The sequence below is a fragment of the Neopsephotus bourkii genome, unplaced genomic scaffold, assembly GCF_033783945.1.
Source record: "Neopsephotus bourkii isolate Nb327-2 ecotype Australia unplaced genomic scaffold, CSIRO-AGI_Nbou_v1 NB_318, whole genome shotgun sequence".
Taxonomy (NCBI): domain Eukaryota; kingdom Metazoa; phylum Chordata; class Aves; order Psittaciformes; family Psittacidae; genus Neopsephotus; species Neopsephotus bourkii.
Window position 1 is genome coordinate 8,533,427 of NW_026900826.1, and position 24,465 is coordinate 8,557,891.

At 40.2% G+C, this 24,465-nt stretch overlaps 1 protein-coding gene across 2 annotated transcripts in view; it reads left to right on the top strand.

Moving 5' to 3' along the window:
* Positions 1-24,465, top strand: part of RAB8B (RAB8B, member RAS oncogene family) — a 30,432-nt gene extending 5,967 nt beyond the window's left edge. The window contains exons 2-9 of one of the 2 annotated variants that reach the window (XR_009724622.1): positions 10,202-10,262; positions 11,432-11,492; positions 12,886-12,963; positions 14,065-14,154; positions 14,918-14,983; positions 19,685-19,735; positions 20,232-22,756; positions 23,244-24,465. Coding sequence is in view for 1 of the 2 variants with exons in the window: in XM_061347600.1 (XP_061203584.1) it covers positions 10,202-10,262; positions 11,432-11,492; positions 12,886-12,963; positions 14,065-14,154; positions 14,918-14,983; positions 19,685-19,735; positions 20,232-20,324 (500 nt within the window). In the remaining variant the exon portion in view is untranslated. Of the gene's footprint in view, positions 1-10,201; positions 10,263-11,431; positions 11,493-12,885; positions 12,964-14,064; positions 14,155-14,917; positions 14,984-19,684; positions 19,736-20,231 lie in introns of both variants that reach the window. The other variant, XM_061347600.1, reaches the window with a different exon arrangement.

Genomic DNA, 24,465 nt, shown 5'->3' on the forward strand with positions numbered 1-24,465 from the left:
TGAATAATAGTAACTTCAACAGAGTTTTACTGTGTAAGACTCTTGTACAAGTAGAGTTGATCCAGAAGCTTTTAGTTGTTGCACTTGCAACTCAAAACTTAAGTCACTAAAAGGGGTTGCAGTGGGATGTAATTCAGTGCTTCTTAAAGGGTGTTTGACCAGAAATTGCATGTAGTTTCAGTTTAATCTTGTGGTTTACTATAAACTTTCATCTTAAATGTAAACTATGACACTTCTGATTAAACTGTTCAAAGTTTTAAAGGCAACTGAAGTACTGCATGTTTCAGAAGACTTCTGATAGGGAGGAGCAAGTTTAAGATGATCTGTATTAGCTTTGCCGCTACTGTGCAGACTGTACTGCTTTGGGCATCAGAGAAAAAAGCCTGATGCTGAATGTTAGTGGCATTCTCTTATATGTATGACAGTATCTAAGAGCACGTAAAGCAGACTGTTCGCTAACAGGAGTCTGGCAACAAATCCGAACTCGGGAAGAACAGGTTGAGTATCAGAAATTGGACAAAGCTAACGTGGCTGCCAGCCAGGGAACACGTACACTGCTTCCCCACCCCCAGTAAGATCCTCCGTTCCTTACTTGCTAGAGAGAAAGCTTCCCTTTACTGAAGCAAAATGTCTTGTCTGTATGGTGTGACTTCTGATGGGATTAAAGATGAAGTAAGGTATCTGTGTCAACCCAAGCGTGGAAGGAAGGAGGAAGATACAGTAAGTCAGAGGAACTGCTGACTGGAAGAACTTGTGGCTTAGCAGAAGTGATGAGAGAAGAGTACTTTGAATATGCAATGCAGGAAAAGGAGATGAAATGGCCATTAAAAGAACCTTGCATAATGTAGGAAAAGAAAACTGTTACGTGCTAGAAAGACAAGTATGGCCTTTGTTAATAAGTTATGTGGGTTTGCCTGTTAATTTAAGTGGTAAAACCTTTCAAAAAAGGCTTACTTTGTCATTTATATAAGAAGTTAAATAAAGCGGCCCTTCTTCCCTCGTGTCCTTTGCTTCTCAGACACACACACACCCCCCTGCCCTTACCCCCATGTAAGAACATGAGTTTAAAAACTTCTGATAAAATGATGTTCCCAAGGGGTGTTGAGAGTGCCATCTTTAAAAATAACTCCAGTGACTTCAGACTTTCAGCTTTCATTTTTGGCCTGATTTTTAGCATTTTCCAATGTTTTTAAATTTTTTTTTTCTCTTCTGCTTCTGATCCTGTCGTGATATCCCTGAATCTCCCAAGGAGGTGCTTGGCAGCCCAAGTTGTTGGGCTATAGCAGTGTTTAACTGTACATACTAACTGTATGTAGCCTTTCATATCTGTCTTAAATCTGTAGCTGAGGGGATATGTGTGCAGTACTTATGGGTACTGCTGGAATAGAAGATGCAAAGTGCATTGGTTGTACCATGCAAGGGTGTTTTACCTCCAAGTGATCAACGACTTACCAATTCTTCCCTTCCTTTATGAATTCTGGGACACACTGTATGCTTGCTTTTCAGGTAGCATCTCTTCTCTTGTAATCAGGCAGCGGTATGGCCCACAAAAGTCAGTCGGAGTAACCAGTTCAGTATAGACAACCCTAACATTTTTGGTGTATTCTCATCATCTCAACTGAGGTGTAGTATATGAATAGAATAGGACAATACATGAATAGACTATTTACTGGAATGGGTTGCCCAGGGAAGTTGTGAATGCGCCATCCCTGGCAGTGTTCAAGGCCAGGTTGGACAGAGCCTTGGGTGAGACATGGTTTAGTGTGAGGTGTCCCTGCCCATGGCAGGGGGTTGGAACTTGATGATCTCAAGGTCCTTTCCAACCCTAACTATTCTATGATTCTGTAATAGTGAACAATGAACTTTAAATCATGGTGTCAAGTTAGTCTTGATTATAGAAGATTTTTTTTAAATGGCATTTCCTTGACATTTTGGGTGCTTAAGATGATAGATTTTGGATGAAGTGGGCCTTTTTCTTTCTTGTTTTTTTTCCTTTCTTTCCCTGACAGCAATATTCAGTTAGCATAATTTTGGTTAAAGACTGCATTTTCTGTGCTTTCTACATTTACAAGCATATCTGAATTGCAAGTTCCACTTTTTTTTTTTTTTTCCTCATTCCTATTAAATGATGCTTTTGGTAAGGACTCATCCCACATCCTCTCTTCTGAAAGAATAATCCAATATTTGTATTCCTAAGGCACCTCCTAAATGTGAAAATCTGGTGTTCTTACCCATTAAAACATGTGCCAAACTTGTTTTTTCTTGTGCAGTAGAAAGCTATGTGCTGCACATCCCAGAGACCTGAGGAACAGAAGAGCTTCAAAGTAGACAACAGATCCTCAAATCTCACATTGCTGAATTACAGGTTCAGTGAGTGTGGGGCCGGCTCCTTGAGAGATGGCTGCAGCTATTTCTGTTCCATATCTAGCCATAGTTGGAGGGTGAAATACAGAGCAATTCCTGTACTAGCATGGACCTGCAGCTAGTCAGGTGATACCCTGATGTAGGATCCCCACTGGAGCTGCTTGCAAGTTGCTCATGGGCCACCTTTTGCTCTGTATTAACCAGGACTTCAGTTTAATAATTGGTTCAATGGTGCCTGTGGTCTTTACTCATAGGAGACCTGTGACTGTGTGTACCTGTCCTATAAGTTGCACCATCACAGGTGATGATCAGCTGAAACATGGAACTCGCCCAGAAGAAATCTAACCTGATGAAAAGAGAAAAGGATTTGGTCATGACTCTTCAGTGGCAGCACCTACCCTAGTTTCAGTTAGCTGTGAAACTGTAGCCTCAGCTCAAGTCTGTGGCCAATTTTAATATTTGTTGCTCTCCGTTTGCACATTGGCTTGCAAGGAATATGTTCTCGAAGCAGCTAAGTTAGTGCATTCCTCTTGGAGACACTCGGTCTATAAATAGTCCTTACAATAAACAAACTTTGCTGTCTGTATCAGTAGTGTAGTTTAATCTATTCCAAAATTATTTTAGAGGAAACTGAGTTGCCACCAAGTGTAGCTTATTTCAAATTCAGATAGAACAAGAGGTAAACATAGGTTTATTTATGTGCACTTTCAAAGAGCTGTAGTGCTCGTGTTGTAAACCCTGTAAGATGTTCTGCAGGGACCCAGCTCTTTTTAAAGTTGGTCTATTGTGACAGTTGGTAATTTTACTCATAAGTTTCTATTCCTGTGTTGTTTTATAGTCTTAAGATTTGGATTGAGTATTTTTGGTATTTAAACTCATGCAATTCAGAGGCTGCTCAAAGCAGTCTGTAAATTCTGAATTTAAGATGTGTAAGGATAATTTCACTTTGCATGATGTTCTAGTGTTCACACTGAATCACTGCAATGCACATTTGGGGTGGCAGAACTCAAAGGAACGCTGTTAGGAGCAAGTGGCTGAAAAGTACTGGATTCAAATCTGATAACCAGATTACACAATAGGTTATTGAGCTGCCAGAAACCTGAATGTTTCAATGTGGAGGGTAGTCTAATTCTGATGACTGTAAGTTGTATTCTGAATCCCTCATTCTCTTGTAGATAAAAAGTGGCTTATTTTAAGAAAGGAAGCTTAAAGTGGTAGCTGTACCATGGGTGAGGAGACACATGCTGAAGGAAGTGGCAGTTTGCTTAGGATCATGAGCACTGAGCTGATCTTGGTAGTATGTTTCAAGGTCTTAGAAGCAGGAAACCACCTTATGTTACATATATCTTTATTGCCTTACCTATTTGACCTATTTGGGTGTATTTAGTTTGCCAGTGTAGTGTATTTAAACTTTGAGAATGTTATTAATACCTTTCAAGGTGCAGGACACTCCTCTGGGAATCACTGTGTAGGACACTGGTATTAGATTCTTTGTATTGGTGAACAGTAAGATGAAGAAAGGCTAGTTAACCTGAAGAAGCCTATTCACTCCACTCTAAATTTAGAAATGTTTAGTGGATTCCTATGGGCTGTCCTGAAGGAATAGAATAGGGCTTTGTCCTTTCCAGTTGTGAAAGGATGAATAAAACTGGTTGCACTTGTGTGGACTCGAAAATAAATTTGTCTTTCAACTTTCAAACACCATTGACCTTCACCTTGGTGCATTGCTTCGTGTTAATCTGCTGCTTTTTAGAATGGTCCCAATAAAAGACTGCTATGTCTTTAATTTGCATAGTGATACAAGACATTGCTGAGATCATCTGAAAATGCACTGCAGATGTTACTGGGGACTAAAGCCAAAAGTTCAAGTTCAAAATGATTAGACTTTGTTCTTTTGCATGAGGCTGCATGACACACTGGTGTGTTGCAAGTGTTCCCCACCCTGCCTTTTACACTGATCATGTTTCCTACTTGGTCATTTCTTAGGTTTACTGAAATCCTTCAGGAAAGATCTAATATAAAAGCAGATTTCTGAGGGTTTATTTATCTGCTTTTACAGATGAGGCAATATACTGATGTAGCACAAGAAAATATTCCCTTAAAAACTCTTCAGTTCTGTTCACGGGTCCACATGAAGGTCAAATGTGTGATCAGTGCTGGTATCTTCATGCTTGTCACCTTGTGGTGAGCAAGGTGTGTGAATGAGGGCTTCAGTGTGCCTCAGTACCAGTTGCTTACAACTCTTTGAAACTATACTGAAAAGCAAATGCAGTGGCAGCAGCTGATTCCGAAGCATGTCCTGCTGCAGTGTGTGGGGCCGACAGGCGTGTGACAGCCCTCTCAAATTCAAACCCATCCTTTGGGGAGCCAGCAGAACAATACGAGCTGTTACAGCTGTGCTGTAGAATTACTACTGTTCACTGGGTCCGATGTTCATCTATGCAACTCAGTTGCTTGCTGTTCACAAGATGCAAAGCCTGGGGCAGGGGGGGAACATCTTCCAAGTAATTCTCTTCCAGACTTCAACCAACTGAAGGTGAAGCATACTGATATTCAGTCACGTGCCTCCACTCACTTTCTTGTTTTTTGAAGGTAGGTTACAAATCTGCTTGTCATTTCCAAGTTGCTTTTAATTGAGCCTTAACTCTGAGTGACTGCAGAAAAATATCTTCTTCTCCTTTTGTATATCTTGAAGGCTCTCACGTGTTGTGTCTTGCAGTAAAGAAGTTGTAAACTTTTCTCCCTCTCCAGTTCTGCCTATTCAAAAAAACCAAAACCAAACAACCCCCCACAACTTCGCATAAAAGCACAGTGGGGTAGGAAGGACCAGTGCCGTGAAGTTGGAGAAAGCCCAGCTTGAAAGTTGATGCATAAATTTCTGTTGTTCTGATGCTGTATTGCTCAAAAGGGTAACGAGACTTTGAACCTTGATTCCTTTCCCCATCTTGTAATGAATTCCTTTTTATTGTGATCTGTGTCCAGTGGTGATTAGTGCCATAAAGTTTCTGTTTATCAGGGAATCCCACTGGAAAAAAAGAAATTCCCATTCAATTTTCTTCTGTTCTTACTTCAAAAGAGGTTTGATAAGTAGGAGGATAACTTCTTTGGGAGGGTGGGGATTTGCTTTTTGCAGGTCATGCAAAACAGATGTCTCAGGTTTTAGTTTGATAAACAAGATCCGATCCTGTGGTGCCTCTTGAACATTCATTGATAGATGGGTCTAAAACAAGAATCTTCCTAGCAAGTGAACCAGGTATTAACTTGTTTTCATGGGTTCTTTGCTAATTTTCAGCGTTTAATCACTTTTAAAAATCCCCTTGGCTGGTATATTTTAAAACCAAAGAACAACTGAATCATTTAGAATGCTAGTGCATGGAGTGTTACGTTTTTGGGTTTTTTTTAATGAAGTATTGCTTTGCCAGAGGTGGAGAAATAATCTACTGTGGTTAGATAGAGGCCAGTGCACGCTATCAGTCATTGACATTTGTTTGCATCCTGAACGGTGTTGATTTCCTGGCTGATCTTTTCCTTCAGCTGCACCAGGGAAATGTTATTAATATACAGATTCTATGAGCTCAGTGATGGGAAACCTGTTAAATCACCTTGAGTTAGAATCAGCAGGAGCTGTCACCTGATCTCACACATAAGGTCCAGCTGCCACAAACTAATATTGAGCCACATGAAAGATCAACTTAAAATCCTGGTTGACAACTGTGTAATTTAGCTAAATGTTAAGAATTACAACATTTGTTTGCCAGTAGCGACTGAGGGATTTTAATCTTCTCTAGTTTTATGTGTTTCTTTTCTGACTGTCTTTCACTGCTTGTATTATTGAAGAACATGGCCCTTCTAGTAGTACTTTTTTGCTGAGGAGACTGAAGGCCAGAGAAACCTTTAACTTCAGAGAGTATTTTCTGGAACTGTTGTAGCAGTTGGTTTGTTCCAGACAATAGTTTGGTTTGGTTTCTTTGTGCTGTAGCATCTTTTGCAACAGAAATGTTATTTAAAAGGAGAAACAAGATCTGTAAGTCCAAACAATGGAGTATGTAGGAAAAAGTAGTGGAGACTTATCTGAAACCGGTACTGTAGCACTGAAAAACCTGAGGTACTAGCTCTGGTGACTACTGGGTTAAAATCCTAGATGAGGCGAGAACAAAAGAGTAACAGTGATGCCATAAGAGTAAGCTACTGTTCTAAGAACTCAAGTAGCAAAATGAACTGTTTCAGCATCTCTGCTTGGTTTGGCCTTGCATTCCGGTGAGAATTGGGTCAGAGTAGTTTTCTGGAGGTTTGTAGTAGAAAACCATTGGTACTAAAGCTGGAAGAGGAATCCCTCAGTATGTGCTGCTGGGCAGTCCTGTATTTTTAGTGTTGTAATGTACCTTTTTGGAACACTTCCCAATGTCTCTTTAAAATGATTGCATTGCTGAGTAATTACAGGTAAAATCTGCCTGGGTTGGCTGGAGTAAGAAGGAATGTCTAACTCAGGAGTGGAGTGGTGGATGTAGTAGCAGAAGAGCTCTTGCTGTATGAGATGAACATAACTTCTTGGCTTAAACCAAAAGAGGCCTAGGTGAGGCCGGTCTCCCTGGCTTCTAGTATTTGGCTGTGTGGTGTTGGGCAGTGATAAACCCTAGCTGGCAAGTTTGGCTTTGTGTAGCAATGCAAGGTAGATCTGGCAACATGCAACTCATGGCTTTCTGTGTACAGCTCTGTGGCACTAAGGACACTGACTTCCTTAGTATGCAGATTTCTCTGCTCAGTGTGTTGTCATTGTTGGAAGCTATGGCAGAAAATACTCTCAGGTGAGAGGGTGCATCCCTGGCCTGTAGGATCTGCAAAGGATTTTGAAGAATAATCCCTCAGCTACATTTACTGTGCTGCAAGGGGAATCCAGCAGTTACAGTCCTAACCAAGGCACAGCTGAGGTCCCAGTTTGGACTTCATCCTTGCAGACTGTAAGCTTGTGGTTATTGCAAGAGATGCTCTTGCATCCGTATCTAATGCATAACAGACTTGCTAGATGGACACTTGTGTGTCAGACTTGTGTGGCAACTCCACTTTAGGGCTTAAGAATAATTACCCTGTTAGCTTTTGCATTCTGAGAATTAATCCTAGGTCTGTGCTTTCTAAAAGCTTTGGAAATTTAACTTAAGATGGACATTCAGATGTTTCTGGTCTGTTTCTCCGTGCTGGGGAGAACAACTTTGCACACTGGATTTTAAAGCTGTGAAAGCTGTGTGATCCTTTGCAGTGAAACCTTCTGATTCACAAATGACTCTTTATTAGACCCAGCTATCTTTTTAAAGTTTTGTATTTTGCAGTGTGTGACTGCAAAATAAGAATTCATTGATAAAGGAAACTCTCTGTCAGTAATTACTTTTGCAATGCTGTAGTCATGGGAGTGTTTTACATGGTGTAATTAAAGTTAACTGTAGCAGGACATTGCTCCTACTGAGCCGTGCAAGTGCACTTGGCAGGAAGTGGTAGCACATGTCACCAGGCTTGCTCTGCGAATGTTTGCAGCTCACCACTTCCTGTTGCTGAAGTGAAAGAACAAAAGAAACACTCGTTTCTAGTTCATTTTAGCCTCTAAAAAGTTGCAGTTGCATTTGTTAAACTTTTTAGTATTGTAACAGGGGTATTTATGGCCTTTCTTTTTATAGTCTTCTTTGAGCTTTGAAATTCTTTTTGAGAATTTCGGTGGAGGTTCCCACTAGAAATGTGAAGTTCCAAGAAGATACCTTTTGATGCAGATCCGGAGATTTAGCAGTAATCAAAGGGGTGGTTGTACAAATCATTTTAGTGCTGCAAGGGAAATGACTAACCACAAGAAACCAGCCTGTGCAAGGCATGGGTTGGTGCACATAGATACCTGACGGCAACTCCGAAAAGCATTCCTACAGGAATCTTTCACTGTTGCTGCTGCTGTGTCTTAGCTTCAGCAGCTGACAGTGCATACAGAATTATCTTTAAACACAGTAGTCTCTGAACCCCCTTTTCCCAATAGTTGTTGGACTTAATTCTATGACTCCAAGCCTAGCTACAGAGGAGCTTTTAAAACTGATATAACTTGCTGTTGTCTGTGATGCAATACTCTTCCCAGAAGAACCTTTAATTTGTGCTTTATAGCCTTTGAGGCCAAAAGAAAATCTATTCAGAGCAAAGGTCATTTGTGATTTCAGCAAGCGTTGCACCTAGTTAGGAGAAAAATCTTTACAATGAGGGAGACACAAAATCCTGTTGGGTGTGAAATGGAAATGGTTCCAAACTCCTGATACACATAATAGGGATTGTTTTTAAAGTACGCGTCATTCTTATGTCATTTTTAGAAGAATGTGAATTAATGAGAGGATCTTTTTGCCTGTAAATCTACTCGTGAGTCCTGGGAAACTGCAATTGTAACAGTAGTCATAGCAGTTTAAATTAATGCAGTTAATTTCATATGCTGTTAAAAGTGCTGAGGTGATATTTCTGTGTGTAATTTGTATTCTAACTAATGGGCTGAATGACGCACCCATAACGCATCAAGATTAAGTGGCTGAAACTTGGTATTTTCAGTGTTTTAAAATGTTAATATCACATGTGAGAATGAAAGCCTAATAGTTAATGAATGTCCATATTTCATATTCAGATGTTACTGTAGTATATTAATAAAGTCCCATAGCTTTCTGTTGAAGTGATGGATGAATTCATAAAGCTAGAAATGGCGTTTTCCCAACTGAGATACTCTTGATAATTGTCACTTAAATTACATACAAAGAAATAAAAACCCCTACCCCACCCACCCAAATCTCTTGCAAACTGTGACTAAATATCAAGTAACTATTTAAGATTCAGTGAAGCAAAAATATGGGCCATTAGTTTCAGGACAGATTAATCGGAGGGTACATTGGTGTGTCCCAGGACAGCCACCCCAATCTGGCAATCACATCGTGGGACTTGAGCAGTCTCAATTTGTTACAGTGTAGGTTAAATGTCACTATATGTAGGTCACTATGTTAACAGTGTAGGTTTAGAGACACTGAAGTTAAAACAGTCTAGGGTAAAGGCTAGTTTGTTCAGAAATCTTGGCTTTGGTTCATGGAGTCGTTTGGTCCCTCTAAACCTTAAAAGATATTAAGCCCTTCTGAATTATTATTTTTTTCCACCCATGGCTTAAAATCTGTCTTCAAAACCAGTCTTGGAACTGCTGGGTGCCATGTGGAAGTGTAAGGGGTGGGGAGGAAGGAGAGAAGTGTTTCCTTGATACCGTTTGGAGCTTCCTAGGAAAGTTACCCCTAGACCGGTGTTCTTGAAAACGTCCCATGCGTGGTGTGCTTCAGCAGTTCTGTGTATAGCTTTTTATCTCCTGGTGCTTTACCATTTACTGTGGTTCCTGATTAGACTGCATGAAACACGAGTTTTCAGAAGTAGATTACAGCTTTGAAAAGGAACTAAGGGGTCATAGTACATGTTTTTAACTCGGAGCCAGCTGAGGGGATTGACTTAAACTGCAGGAGCTAATCAAAAGTGGAGAAAAATATACATTAAAGCTCATGACCTTATTTGATGTAAAATGGAAGAATTCTGAGGTTAAATCTCCCTTTTGTAATTTTGACTAACCCTAGTAGTGAGTCTGAGTTTGGTCTGTTTCATTGTGCAGATTAATTTATCCTTGACACTTTGGGTGCAGCTGCAAAGCTTTGTGCATCCTCAGCACTTCCCTGTGTTTAGAAGAAATGACAACTTCAGAATAATTCTTTTGCCCAAGTTTGCTCATACCAAATTGTCAAAACAAAACTGAATACTTCCTTTTCATTTATTGCAAAACTCAGACTATTGCTTTCTCTGGCAGGAATCGACTTTAAGATCAGAACAATAGAATTAGATGGAAAGAAAATCAAGCTACAGATATGGTAAGTATTGCCAAGTAATTTAAGATCCGGGTGAGCACTGAGTTAATCCTTGATCAGGAGTAAATACTTCATAGCTTTTGAGCCTGCTGCACTAAAAGTTTTGTACCTTTTATTCACTGACCATCCATGAGGTTTATGCTTTCTTCTAGCTTGATCTTGGAGTGGTTCTGCTTCAGTAGTACAGGAAATAGCCTGTTCACATGCGAACATTACAGCCACTTCCCATTTTATCGAAACCTGTCCTCTTAAATGTTGTCTTAGCTATTCTCTGTGGAAGAGAAGCATAAACACCATATATGTAAACTAAAACACACGACCTAACAAAATGTAATCTCTGCTACTTTGATAGCTAATTGTACTTAGAGGCACAGAGTAGTGATTATGCTCCCCTTCCTTGCATGGTGGGTTAGTAGACACTGAGCCTCCTGATAGCAGCAGAGGAGTTATTTCTAGAGTAGCATTATTACCTGTGCCAATCTCTTAAAAATGCTACTGGTTAATGTGGGGCTTCTCCTGATTTCTCAGGTTCTAAGAAAGATGTAAGATTTGCATGCAAGCCAGAATTCTTGTGACTAAGGAAGTGAAGTGCCAGAAGTGGCTGGTACAAGTTTGCTGTCTGTAATACAAGTCAAAAAGCTGTTTTCTGTCAGGCCTTTGGGGTTCAGCTCCCCCTAGGTGTGACTAGTAGCCAAACACTCTGGTCCTCTTGTTCACTCACAGACACTGCTTTGAAGTCATCTAGGATAAAATGTCAGCACACTAAGGTATAGTGGCTGATTTTCATAGCTAACTGTATGTGAAAATGCACTATCCTAAAGTATTGTACTGCTGCATGTTTTAATTTTTGTTTAATGCAGGACTTGGGTGCATCAGAGCTGCCTTTTTTAATTATTCTAGGGGAGGCTGTGTAGTGCTGAGTTCTGATACTTGCATGCATATTTAAATGCTTTTGTGCCATATTTATGGTGCTGCTATAACCACGGGTGTATGTAGGATAGCTTGGGAATGAGAAAGATGTTGAGGGCTGAAAAAAACTCTGCAAACAGCTTCTTAATGGTATTTTTTTCTCAGTGAGTATCTTACATTGTTACTGTGTTTAAAAAGATCTCTTAAATACAGAAGAGTGTAAAGATCTCCTCAAACAAATGCTTGTTTTCACTGCATTTTAGGGATACAGCAGGCCAGGAGAGGTTCCGCACAATCACAACAGCTTACTACAGAGGAGCCATGGTGAGTCTTCTCAATTCAAAACAATTAGGCACAACTAGTGTAACTGGTTTGCTGTTCTGAAGGTTTTATCATGTAAGTCTTCAACTGGAGGACAGGATAATTGTGGCTTGAGATGCAAGGAATTAAGTTTGTGGTTTCGTTGAAGCTTTTTGTTTTGTGCTTCTTTTTGGTTTTCATTTTTTAAACCTGTTGGTACTTTGTCTAGTCCTGTTCTCATGATGAAACTTGAAGCCCTATTGTCTCTTGAAACATAATTAAAACTTCTGCAGATTATAATAAAAGGTGAAGTTCCCAAGCTCTAATGGGTCATGGCTTTTTTACTGCAGTCAACCCCTTCCAGCGTTTGAAATGTTTGAAAAATAGCTAATGGATGATTTTAATATTCAAAGCGCATTTCACTGAATTGATTTCCTTCAGTCAGTAGAGAATGCAAAATCTGGCCTAGAAATGTAATCACCTACAAAAGCTACTGTTACTTTGTCCACCATTGAGAATGACTTGAGGTCAAATAACTGACTTGGAGTCTGCACTTTGTGCTGCAACTGCTTGTAATGGTTCTTTTAATTAATGCTATGGTTTGAGATACTTTGTGCTGGAACACTGTTAAATTCAACTTGCTGATTACTAGCTGCTGCTGATACATATTTTTATCACTTTGTATGAACAGATCCATTCCATTAGTGGGCTGGCTGTGGGTCCAAATAATGCCACTGTTAGGGAATACAGTTGGGGAGAAACAGTAATGGTTGTGGTTCTGTTAGAGCTTTCTAGTACTTAAAAAGGTTATGTCAGTGACATGGTCTTCTCCCCACATCCCTGTCCATGAGAGGACTTTTCTTTGTCCTATGAGGAATGGTTGGAAAGACAATTAGGAAAGGAAATGAACCTGGCAATCCGACCTTAATGCAGCCCTTGTGTGTTTTCCCATGCTTTGCTCATTGTTGAGAGCCCACTCTAGTGTATGCACATAACTGTCTGAAAGGGCTAAAGCTTCTGTGAGAGTACCTAGTGTCAGCTTTGCTGTAAGGATCTACTGGCCCCAGCAGACTGGATCACACAGGTTTGCCATCTTCGACTGCTTAAAGCTGCTGCTTCTAAACTTGACTAACAATAGAGTCGTGGTTACTGTTATAGAATTTGTACACTTTTCCTGACTCTAGGCTAATAATGTAAAAGTTCCCGTAGGTGGTGTGTTTTACCTCTGACAGTGGTGAAAGATGAGAAATGGTAATATTTTGGGTAAATTCTCAGCAATGCCATAATGTTTTGAGAAAAGATGGTAGGTCTGTAAGTTCTGTTGAACTTCTTGCAAGTATAATCGAACCAATAGCATACATCAAAAGCCACCCAATAGTGCTAGCTCATCTAACTGGACTTTCTTAACATTGTTTAGGGAATTATGCTGGTGTATGACATCACAAACGAAAAGTCTTTTGACAACATAAAAAACTGGATAAGAAACATAGAGGAGGTAGGTGCTTTGGGAAGTATTTCTTAACTCGTTCATTTTATGATTTTCCTGGGACCAATAATAACCAAGTAATTATTCACTTTAGTTACAGTAGCCAAAATAATATGGTCAAGTTAGATTGTACAGTGAATGCAACAGTGGTTATTAATGGGGAGAAGATTTTCTTATTCAGCTAGGGGTAGAAGGTAGAAAACTTAACTTTAAAAAGTAAGCGTAAAGTGTTTCAAAGCTGCTTTTACTGTGTGACTCTCATTGTTCTTTTTTACTTATGGGTGTGTCTGAGGAATGGGAAGAAGCAAGATCTTAGGGTGTCTGCCTTTTGCTGAGGTGATGACAGATCTGTCTAATTTTGGTTGTTACTGTGCTGTGTGTTTGTCTGATTAGAGATTTTTGACCTTTTCATTTGGTCTTGGTTAAACTTCCTTCCTACTAACTTACTATAAATCATTTAGTGGGACATGCTGTCAAGTAGGAAGAGGACATTATGAAGTGAGAGGAGAAACCTTAATTTTAGTGAAGCTATAGTTAGGTAACATAATATTGCTGGTTTGTGTTTTTTTCCTTAAACGTAAAACCCATGGGCTTTCCTTTAGTATTATTACTTGGCTCTTAAACCAGATTCCTGTATATCAAATTATAGTTTGGTACTATATTGATAGGGCTGGAAAAGTTCTCTTGCTGAAGTGATTATTAAAGTATTTTATTAACAATCTGTTTTAAAAGTGCAATTCTATTGCATAATTATACTGCAACCAAATAGCTCAGATGTCTGTGCACTGTTTTGAAGTAAAATGAGTGCTGTTATATTTCCAGAATAGCCAAATGCCTGTGCATGTGTGCAGCCTGGTACAGAGCTTGTGGCACTGTATTTGGTCTGTTTTAATACTCAGGCAAATTTAATCTAGGAGGATTTATTCCAACCAATTTTAACATGTAAGTATTAATTTGGCTGGTTCAGAAGTCAGGCTCTTCCTCAGCAATGCCTTCACATTAGATAACTTCTGAAAAATCAAATAGTCACTGGTGGATGAGCATGAGACGTTGGTTTTTTTTAAGCAGTGATGTACTTTGTTTCTGAGAGATTACGGTTTCTTGTTTCAGCATGCCTCTTCAGATGTAGAAAGAATGATCCTGGGTAACAAATGTGATATGAATGAAAAAAGACAAGTGTCCAAGGAAAAAGGGGAGAAGGTGAGCTTTTGGTGACTTACCTGATTTAGAAGCCTCCTTTTCTTGGGACGTTGGCTGCTGGATATTTTGGGATGTTTTAGGCATACGAGAGATAATGGGCTTCAAACCTCTTGTTCCAGAAACTTCTATATATTATGGGATGCCAGGTTTGGGAGGGTTTGTTTTTAAATAGCACCTGACAGTCTTAAAGTCTGAATAAACTTAATGATACTGTTGTCTTGAGAGGAAGATCCTGTGAAGGATGTTGACCTTTGCTATAGCATGAAGTATTCTAAATCTAAGTCTGAATCTTTGTATATAGTCTAATCAATTCACCATGGTAATTACTCCTGCTATTAAAACTTAAGTAATCAGCAGTTCTTCAGAACAAATGAACAAGTAAGAATACTATATAATCTATTATGTACACAGGTAAAGCAGTGTAGTTGCTAGTAATACTGTTTATGGGATGATTGTAATTATCTGGTCCATAAATCCATATCAGTGAAGATTTTATCTTGATGGTTTTTTAGGTGCTAAATAAGTCTTTTTGTGAGCAGTTCATCTCTTGGTTTACATGAGGGTATGGTCTGTTCTAATATTTCTGTCTTACTGTCCAGTAACTGTAATGGGTTTGCAAGAGAAAAGCAGAAATGAAGCTTGTTTGGTTTCAGTTTTTAAGCTTGCTGCCATATACAGCATCCATTTTATTATGAACTCATATGAAACACTGGTTTTACAAAGGAACTTCAATAACACTGAAAAATTTTAACCTGTCTTCCAGTTAGCAATTGATTATGGAATCAAATTTTTGGAGACAAGTGCAAAATCCAGCATAAATGTGGAAGAGGTAAGAGATGGGTGTTACACTTGGGTGTGTTTGTTGAACTACTGCTATGGAGACATGTTTCATGATCTATTGGGCTTTCTGACCTGATCTGGGGCCTAAAGTTCTTACTGTGCTCCAGGGTCAGCAGTCTTGTTCTATTTACAGAGTTGCTGTAAAATCCAGCATTTCTTGTTTTCTGGTAATGTCTGGAATTGGTTGTTAAGTGGGTGTTAACAGTGGTTTATTATCATTGTAGGAAACAGTCTCTTTAGACTTCTGTGCCTTGCTGCTAAATTTCAAGTACTTTTGGACAGGGAATGAGTGTAATTTTAGAACAATGCTTTGTTCAGGAAATCGGATTCAAGATTTGAGAATAACATGCTGTTGTGTCAACGAGCCTTCAAGTTACTACTAGATATGTGCTGTGCAGGTGGGACTGAAGTTAACCTGGAACATCAGCATAGACTGTCATAAGCTGATGTTAGAAGAGGAAGTCTCCAGACTTACAGCTTGTTTTCCTGCAAGTGAATTTTATTCTAAAAGCCTAAGACCCCTATTTATGAGCGCATAAGGAAATGGACGGAAGAGTGGCTCAGCTCCAGTCTGTCTTACCATGAATCACTCTTGTCATGTCAGGGCGGGTGGGGGGAGGATCTTAACTTCATGAAAAGCATGAACATGAATACAATGCGATGTCAAAAAGCAGCTATATCAAGATTCATTCATTCAGATAAGGTGTAGACTTATTCTTAAATGTTGTTCCTATACCTAACAGTCTGAAAGCTTTTTCATGTGCATTGATTGGATACCTTTTAGAAGTCCTCCAAACACGTACTTAGTACAGATCATGCAGCTAACAAATTAACTGGGAACTAAAGAAATTGTTACTTTAAAATAACATGAGCGGTGCCATGCCACTCAAGCATTTTTTCTAATTGCAGGATGATTGTTATACAATATATTTAGTTTTAACCTATTTGCATTGTGTTGCATCTGGAAAAGTGCTTGACCTGATTTTCACAGTGTCATTGTGATTCTTATAATCACAGTATCACAGTAGGTTAGAGATTGGAAGGGACCTCAAAAGATCATCTAGTCCAATCCCCCTGCCAGAGCAGGAACACCTAGATAAGGTTACACAGGAACTTGTCCAGGCGGGTCTTGAATGTCTCCAAAGAAGGAGATTCCACAACCTCCCTGGGCAGCCTGTTCCAGTGTTCCGTCACCCTCACTGAGAAGAAGTTTCTTCTCAGGTTTAAGTGGAACCTCTTGTGCTCCAATTTGTACCCATTACCCCTTGTCCTTTCATTGTTTGCCACTGAGAAGAGCCTGGCTCCATCCTCATGACACTCCCCCTTTATATATTTATATACACTAATAAGGTCACCCCTCAATCTCCTCTTCTCCAAACTATAGAGACCCAGCTCCCTCAGTCTTTCCTCATAAGGGAGATGCTCCACTCCCTTAATCATCTTAGTTGCCCTGCGCTGGACTCTCTCCAGCAGGTCCCTGTCCTTCTTAAACTGAGGGGCCCAGAACTGGACACAATATTCCAGATGAGGTCTCACCAGGGCAGAGTAGAGGGGAAGGAGGACCTCTCTCGACCTACTAACCACCCCCCTTCTAATACAACCCAGGATGCCATTGGCCTTCTTGGCCACAAGGGCACAGTGTCGGCTCATGGTCACCCTGTCGTCCACCAGGACCCCCAGGTCCCTCTCCCCTACACTGCTCTCTAACAGGTCGATCCCCAGCCTATACTGGAACCTGGGGTTGTTCCTGCCCAGATGCAGGACTCTACACTTTCCCTTGTTATATTTCATCAAGTTATTCCCCGCCCAGCTCTCCAGCCTGTCCAGGTCCCTCTGGATGGCAGCACAGCCTTCTGGCGTGTCGGCCACCCCTCCCAGCTTAGTGTCATCAGCAAACTTGCTGATAGTACACTCAATTCCCTCATCTAAATCGTTGATGAATATATTAAATAATACTGGTCCCAGTACCGACCCTTGAGGCACTCCACTAGATACAGGCCTCCAACTAGACTCCGCCCCATAGACTACAACTCTCTGGCTTCTCTCCTTCAGCCAGTTCACAGTCCACCTCACTACCCGATCATCCAGACCACACTTCCTCAATTTAGCCGCAAGGATGCTGTGGGAGACCGTGTCAAACGCTTTGCTGAAGTCAAGGTAGACCACATCCACCGCTCTACCATCATCCATCCACCGTGTTATTTCCTCATAAAAGGCTACAAGATTGGTCAAGCACGACTTCCCCTTGGTGAAGCCATGTTGACTGCCCCTCATAACCCTCTTATCCTTGATATGCCTTAAGATGGCACCAAGGATAAGGTGTTCCATCACTTTCCCAGGAATGGAGGTGAGGCTAACCGGTCTATAGTTACCCGGGTCCTCCTTCTTGCCCTTTTTGAAGACAGGAGTGACATTTGCTTTCCTCCAGTCCTCAGGCACCTCTCCCGTTTCCCAAGACTTGGTAAAGATGATGGAGAGCGGTCTAGCAATGACCTCAGCCAGTTCCCTCAGCACCCGCGGGTGCATCCCATCTGGACCCATGGATTTATGGATATCCAGATTGCTCAACTGGTCTTTAACCCATTCCTCATCGACTAAGGCAGACCGCTCCGTTGACCTATCTTCATCCGGGGTCTCAGCGGTACAGGGCTCTTCAGGACTGCCTCCAGCAGAGTAGACAGAGACAAAGAAGTCATTCAGTAACTCTGCCATCTCTGTATCTTCTGTCACCAGGGCACCCGTCCCGTTCATCAGCGGGCCTACATTGCCTCTGGTGTTAGTTTTACCTGCCATGTATTTGAAAAAGCTCTTTCTGCTGTCCTTGACCCCTCTCGCCAGCTTTAATTCCAAGGAGGCCTTAGCCATCCTAGCAGCTTTCCTACATCCTCTAGCAGCAGCCTTATATTCTTCCCAAGTGGCCAGCCCTTCTTTCCATGACCTGTAAACTCTCCTCTTCCACTTGAGCATACCGAGCAATTCCCTATTTAACCACGCAGGTCTCCTGACCCTCTTCCTCGACTTCCTACGTGTCGGGATGCTCCGATCTTGAGCTCGGAAAAAGCAGTCCTTGAACGTCAACCAACTATCTTGGGCCCCTTTCCCTTCAAGCAGCCTAGCCCACTGGATTTCCCCTAGCAATCGCTTGAAGAGGCCAAAGTTTGCCCTGCTAAAGTCCAGGGTTGCGATTCTACTTGCTATTCTACTGACCCTACCACACAAGATCCTGAATTCTACTATCTCGTGGTCGCTGCAACCAAGGCAGCCCTCAACCTTCACTCCTTCAACCAGACCCTCCTTGTTAGTGAGGATGAGATCCAGCAGCGCACCTCTCCTGGTTGGCTCATCCACCATTTGCATGAGGAAGTTATCATCCATACACTGGAGGAACCTCCTGGACTGCGGCTGGGTTGCCGAGTAGTCCTTCCAGCAAACATCAGGGAAGTTAAAATCCCCCACGACGACCACGGCCTGTGACCGTGAGGCCGCTGTCAGCTGCCTGTAGAAGGCCTCGTCAACTTCCTCACCCTGATCCGGTGGCCTGTAACAGACCCCCACAACAGTATCGCCCCTGCCAGCCTGCCCCTTAATTCTCACCCACAGACTCTCGACTCGCTCATCATCTGTCCCCGGACAGAACTCAACGCATTGTAGCTGCTCTCGCACGTAAAGAGCAACCCCACCACCCCGCCTGGCTGGCCTGGACAATGGAAGTGTGAACTTTACAGCTAATACCACTGTGCATAGCAAGTCTCCTAATAAAAAGTACCTATCAGTCATCTTCATTAATTCCTTCAGATGATTGACTTGCTTTTTCATGACATGCCTTGCAATTTCATTTTAACTCCTGTAAGTCACTAAATTAAGCATTACTTTGTGCTTATGCTGAACAACATGGCTATCTGAATATTTGTCACATGAATAATGAAGAAAGCATTTAAAAATGCAGCTGATACAGGCATTGAGCAAGTAACAATTTAGTCTTCATTCTACCAAATACTTAACTTGTGGGAAATGACACACTGTGATAATCTTGTGATCAGAAGGGAATTAATTTGTATTACATGTTGTGATTTATTTGCAGTAAATCAGTCTCTGTCTTTGGATATATTCTGAACACAGTGAAAGGGGAAATACTTAGGTTTTTATATTCTGGAACTGTCCTTGGATTGTTGGTAACTCCAGATAGGGAAAATCAAGATTTTAGGTTGCTTCTGCAGAACTGGAGAATGGCAGAATTTTTCTGCTACAGAAGTTTCTTTGTTTCTTTGTACATTGAGGTCTGAGATGCTGAGTTTTGTAAGAGTGTGGTTTTTATTTTTTGTTTGTGGGGTTTTAGTTCGGTTTATTCTGATACGGATATTGGAAGTGTAACTAACTTCATATGTACATGTAGCCTTGTAGCAGATCATGTTTTTTTAATGCCCAAGAGATACACAATGCTCACCTGCTGCAAAGATTTGAGGAATGGAGACTAAAAAGAAATAGTTTTTTCCTTCTAAAGCGTGCTGACTGCAATTTAAGTGAACACCTGTTAGTACACAGAGCGAGTGCGTTGCGACTCCAAGTGCTACCAGTGGCCTGCAGCATACTGTATTGTTAATGTGTCTGGGTACTTCAGATCTATCTTGTGTTTCATGTGCTGTGATTAACTCTTTTTTTTGTTTTGTTTTCCATTTCTGCTCCTCACCAGGCATTTTTCACACTTGCACGGGACATTATGACAAAGCTCAACAGAAAAATGGTTTGTATTTCAAACTGCCATGCAAACTAGTTAGGTTGCAATGACTGCTATAATAATTGGCTGAATAGTAGCCCTACCAAGATACTCCTGGGGATTACAGTGGGGATGATAGATCAAAACTGAGCGAGCAGTGCTTTATCACACTTTGTTACACATCACTGTGTAACTTCTTTATTTTGCATTGACATTAACATTGGGCAGCCTGGAACTGATGTGTTCTTTTCAGATGCTACCAGTGTGATCCTTGCTTTATTAAACATCAAATCATGTAGACACTCCTTCAGCTAGTCCTTGAGATCTGGATTGTTAAATGTTTCTTTTTAAAGCAGGCAGTTTTACTGAGTGATTAACAGTGGATAATTGAGGAGCGTGGGTTGCAACAAGCGCCTCTGCTTTGGTTGTTGCCTTGAAAGGAGGGAAAGTGGGAAGGGAGACTAGGAAAGCCAGACGTACTTTTTTCTGCATATGCTGATGTTCATGCTCTTGTGTCTTTCAGAATGACAACAGTTCATCAGGGGCAGGTGGGCCAGTAAAAATAACAGAAAATCGATCTAAGAAGAGCAGCTTCTTTCGATGCACGCTACTTTGATGAACTTCTAATGATAGACTGCAGCACACTTAGAACCTTTTCTGCTTCTTTGAAAGCACAGGGTCACAAAGCCTCAGAAATAATACCACCAAGCTGCTGCTGAGAGCTCCATTGAACGTAGACTGCGATACACAAAATACCAAGTGGATTTTGCTCACTAAGCCTATTGACCTGTCAGGCTCTTCTTTCTCAGATATGGAAGCTATGAAGTGGAGACACAAATGCAAGAGTTAACCTGTTTTTTTACTTTCTGTTTTATTGCCTGTTGCAAAAGCTGCTATGTTTCTTTTAACTTTGCACATCCATATTGGCCTCTTACTGCCTGTTACAGCACAATCTTACATTTGTATTTGCACAGTTTGACTTGTAAGATTCTTAACAGATTTGTGCAGGTTTTTCTCTTTTTAAACAAATTTATTTTCAAGCAGAAGAGCCAGGGGTAAAATTATCTCATTTCCATTGTTTCCTATGCTGTATACTTGTGGCCATGACTGCAGTATGGATGTCAACACTCTAGTAATGAGAATTACCAAAAAAATTGGCATTTAACAGTTTGTATGCATTTTGTCTTAGATGCACAAATCTGTTCATGCAGAAGCGATGACATTCTATTCTGAATGTAGTATGTTGCTTTTCTTTCTTTACCAGACTTAGCAAAGTTGTGTTCTGAATTGCCAGTCACTGTTTGATTCACAGATGCACCTTTCAGTTATTTGAATAAACACAGTGTCTTGCCTCACTTAACTTCCCTTTGTTAGCTCAAACCATCTGCACCTTTTTTATTTCTGATGAGGAAGTGCACTCTGGAGCTGAAATCATCGTCACTAATTAGCCTCATCACTATCCCTTAAGTGGCTTGTGGAAGCTGAATGCATGAGTTTTGAGTAACCTCTGTGGATTCATTTGTTCAGAAATGACTGCTTCTAAAGGTGACTTCCATTTCTACTGTAATTCTAAGCATAGTTTGTTAATGTGTATGAGCATCAACCCTTGATGCAGTGTCCAAAACCTAGCTTCCTGTGCAGTTACTAGAGTATATCAAGCTGTGGCACTGAGGAAATGGTCACATTAGGGCTGTAATGTACTCTTAGTTGTGCAGTTAATGGTGAATGTGTGAAGCCCTCCTTGGTCTGCTCAAGCAGTTAAGTTATTTTTCTCATCAGAAACTGGTACAGTGACCTAGACTGTTAGAGGCAGAGTTCAAACATAGTTGCCTTTTTTTACTCAACTGAGCATTGTATAACCTAGTCTTTGTTCTACTACTTTTTTATTGTCTTCTGAAAAAAAATTCTTCAATGAGCAATTAAAACAGGTGCTTTAGTTCTGTTGATGTGCCAAACTTGGACCATTGTAAGCTTTAACTACAAGTTTGTGTCCAGCATGTTTGTTACTAGGGGATAGGTGCATTCTGTCGTTGTCTAAGTTCATGTCCGATGTGCTTGCTTTTGCTTCACTTACATGGTCTGGGGTTGTAAACAGTGAGCTGGTTGTTAGCACAGATAACCGCTTCATTTTGTGGTGTCAGGTACTGAACTTGTCATCTCTGGGTCTGTTGTAAATATCTTGAAAGTGAAATGGCCAATAGCGTTAGACTTAAAGACTTTTGATTTTAAAAGGTTTACTATTAGTAGCTGGTTCCATAAAGTTTTAAGTGGTTATCGACCTGTCCCCACGTGTGGTTTAATAGAAATAGTTATTGTAACTAGGTGGTGAATCTCATAAACTGCTGTTGCTGCACTAAACCAGAAAGATCTTCATGGCAACAAGGTTCAGTGAAAAAACAAAGCAACCCTAACTGCTGTGTTGTCTACCCTTGATGTTTTTCTTGGACGGGCTAAAGCAGTTATGTTTTCTGTATGGTTAAAAAAGTGCTTCTATACAGAAAGTGTTGTGACACCAATTATGAATGTTGTTTATTTTCAGTAATTTACCTCTGACTTATTTGGTGTCGTAATACTTTGATTTTTATCTCAGGGGTTGTCTGCAAACCAAAACTGACATATTCTGTGTTTGGCACCGTTTACAGAATGCTTTGTATTGTTTTTCCTGTCTTCGCTGTGTGGTTAAAATGCTCATTCAATATTAGTCTCCATGAACTTCCCTTTGAAAGAGCCTGTAAGTAGTAGAGTCTATGAAGTGCTTCTTGAAGCAGCAGCGAATTGGGGTATCTGCTTTGTTGGGGGGGGTGGGGGAGGGAGTGGGGAGAAAAACTTGCTATTTTCTTACATTTAGCTGTGCTAAACTGTACATAAATGTGAGGTAAGACCATAGGAAACTCACTTTATGCATGATAAAATAATGCAGTAAATATTTCACGTTGCTTAATGTTCATGTAAAGTTCATCTTTTTCTATTTGTAGAAGAATTTAATGCAATTTTGTTGTCCTCTGCTGAAACTGAAGAATTCTAATTTCATGTGGTGTTATGGATAAGGTAAAATGCAGATTTCTCTCTCTCTTTTTTTTTTTTTTTTGCTGTTTTGCCCTCACCCCTTTTCTCCAGCAGTATTAAATGGCTGAGTGGCTGCACTTTATCCGTGTGCTAACTTTTGGTCAGTGTAGACCTTTCTGTGTACAGTCTGGCTTGTCAGACATTGAGAAACGTGCTGTATCCTAGCGTGCAGATCAGCTGTATGTTTTACTGGGAGTTTTTTTAGCTGTATTTTCCTTCAGACAGGCGGGTGATGATAAATGGTATGTTCTGCCTACGCATCAGGTGCTGGGTACTACAGGCTTTTCTAATATCACTATGATTGTTTTGTGCAGCCTCTGTTGCTACTTCGCTTATGACTATATAATCTCAACTTTGAAGGACTCTTAACTATACCTCAGTCAAGTAGTTAGTATTCTAATGGCCATTAGAATGAAAGTCATATAATGATTATTCATTAAGCAGCAAATGTATTTCTGTTTTATTCCAGAAACTGCCATTAACCTTTCAGAAAAGGCAGACGTTTTGTGGTGGATTTCGCTAAAACAAAACTGCTGCTTGTGCTATGGAGTTGTAGGCACTCTTTCCTCTGCCCCATGTCTGTGCACTATTACCTTGACCAATATTTTTCTAAATGGTTTAAGGAAAAAAAAAAAGGGAAAAAAAAAAAAAAAGCCAAACAAACCCCAAACTGCTCTCAGTGCTTTGCAGTTTTAGCTTTCACTCTGTGCTCAGCAAAACGTGCACAAGGAGGTTTTGTTGAGTGTGTACAGAATACCTGATTTACGTACTGCCTGGAAGTTCTATTATTGCTAAAGCTTAAACCACTCGTGAAACTTAATGCACTCACTTTTCTACTGGGGGGACAGTCTTAAAATGCTCATTGACTTTTCAGACCTGTAGTTCTTTTTACAGAAAGTATTTCTTATTGTAAGTACCTTTCCCGTACTAGTCTGCTGAAGTCAAGTGAATTAAGTTGATCATTCTCACAAGTGAATAAAGGAGTCTTTAATATACATATCACGTTAAAATATTGTGAATGGATAATGATTTGACAGTACATGAATAATGTGTAAAATGCATAAATGTATTATTTGTGAAAATGCATCTGTTATTTGGTTACCTGTTAATGTAACTGAAATTTTGCAATGTTAACCTTAAGGCTTGGTCTGTAGGTAATAATAGGTCTTTTTTCTCCTCCATTCACTGAACTGCTTATGTCATTTTCATTCTTACAAATAAAACTTGTATTTCTTTCTTCCACAAAAGCAGGTTTTCCATTGATTTGATTTTTCTTGTTTCTGGTGAATTTAACTATTTTAGTGCATTCCTATGGCCTTACAGATGTTTTTGCAAATAAAACTTCAATTACAGTTATTTTAATGCTATATAGCTACTAAATTCAGAATAAAAACTATAGTCCTTGAGAAAATGCTTAATTTTGAAATAGAAGTGTTCTACTCTGTATGTTCAAACACATTTTATCTCTGATATAAAGGTGTAATGTGAAAAGCTCCTGCGGATAAAAGTGAACTTGTCATGTGGTTAACTTGTAAACCTGATCAGTAATTGTGTATTGACGTGTATAGACAAAAAACCAAACCCAACCCCTAAGAAAACCCCAAACCTTCACACTCCAGTGGTTTTATTATTCCATGTGAACTTTTTTACAACAATGTGTGTCTCAAATAAAAGTTACATAATGAAAAGTA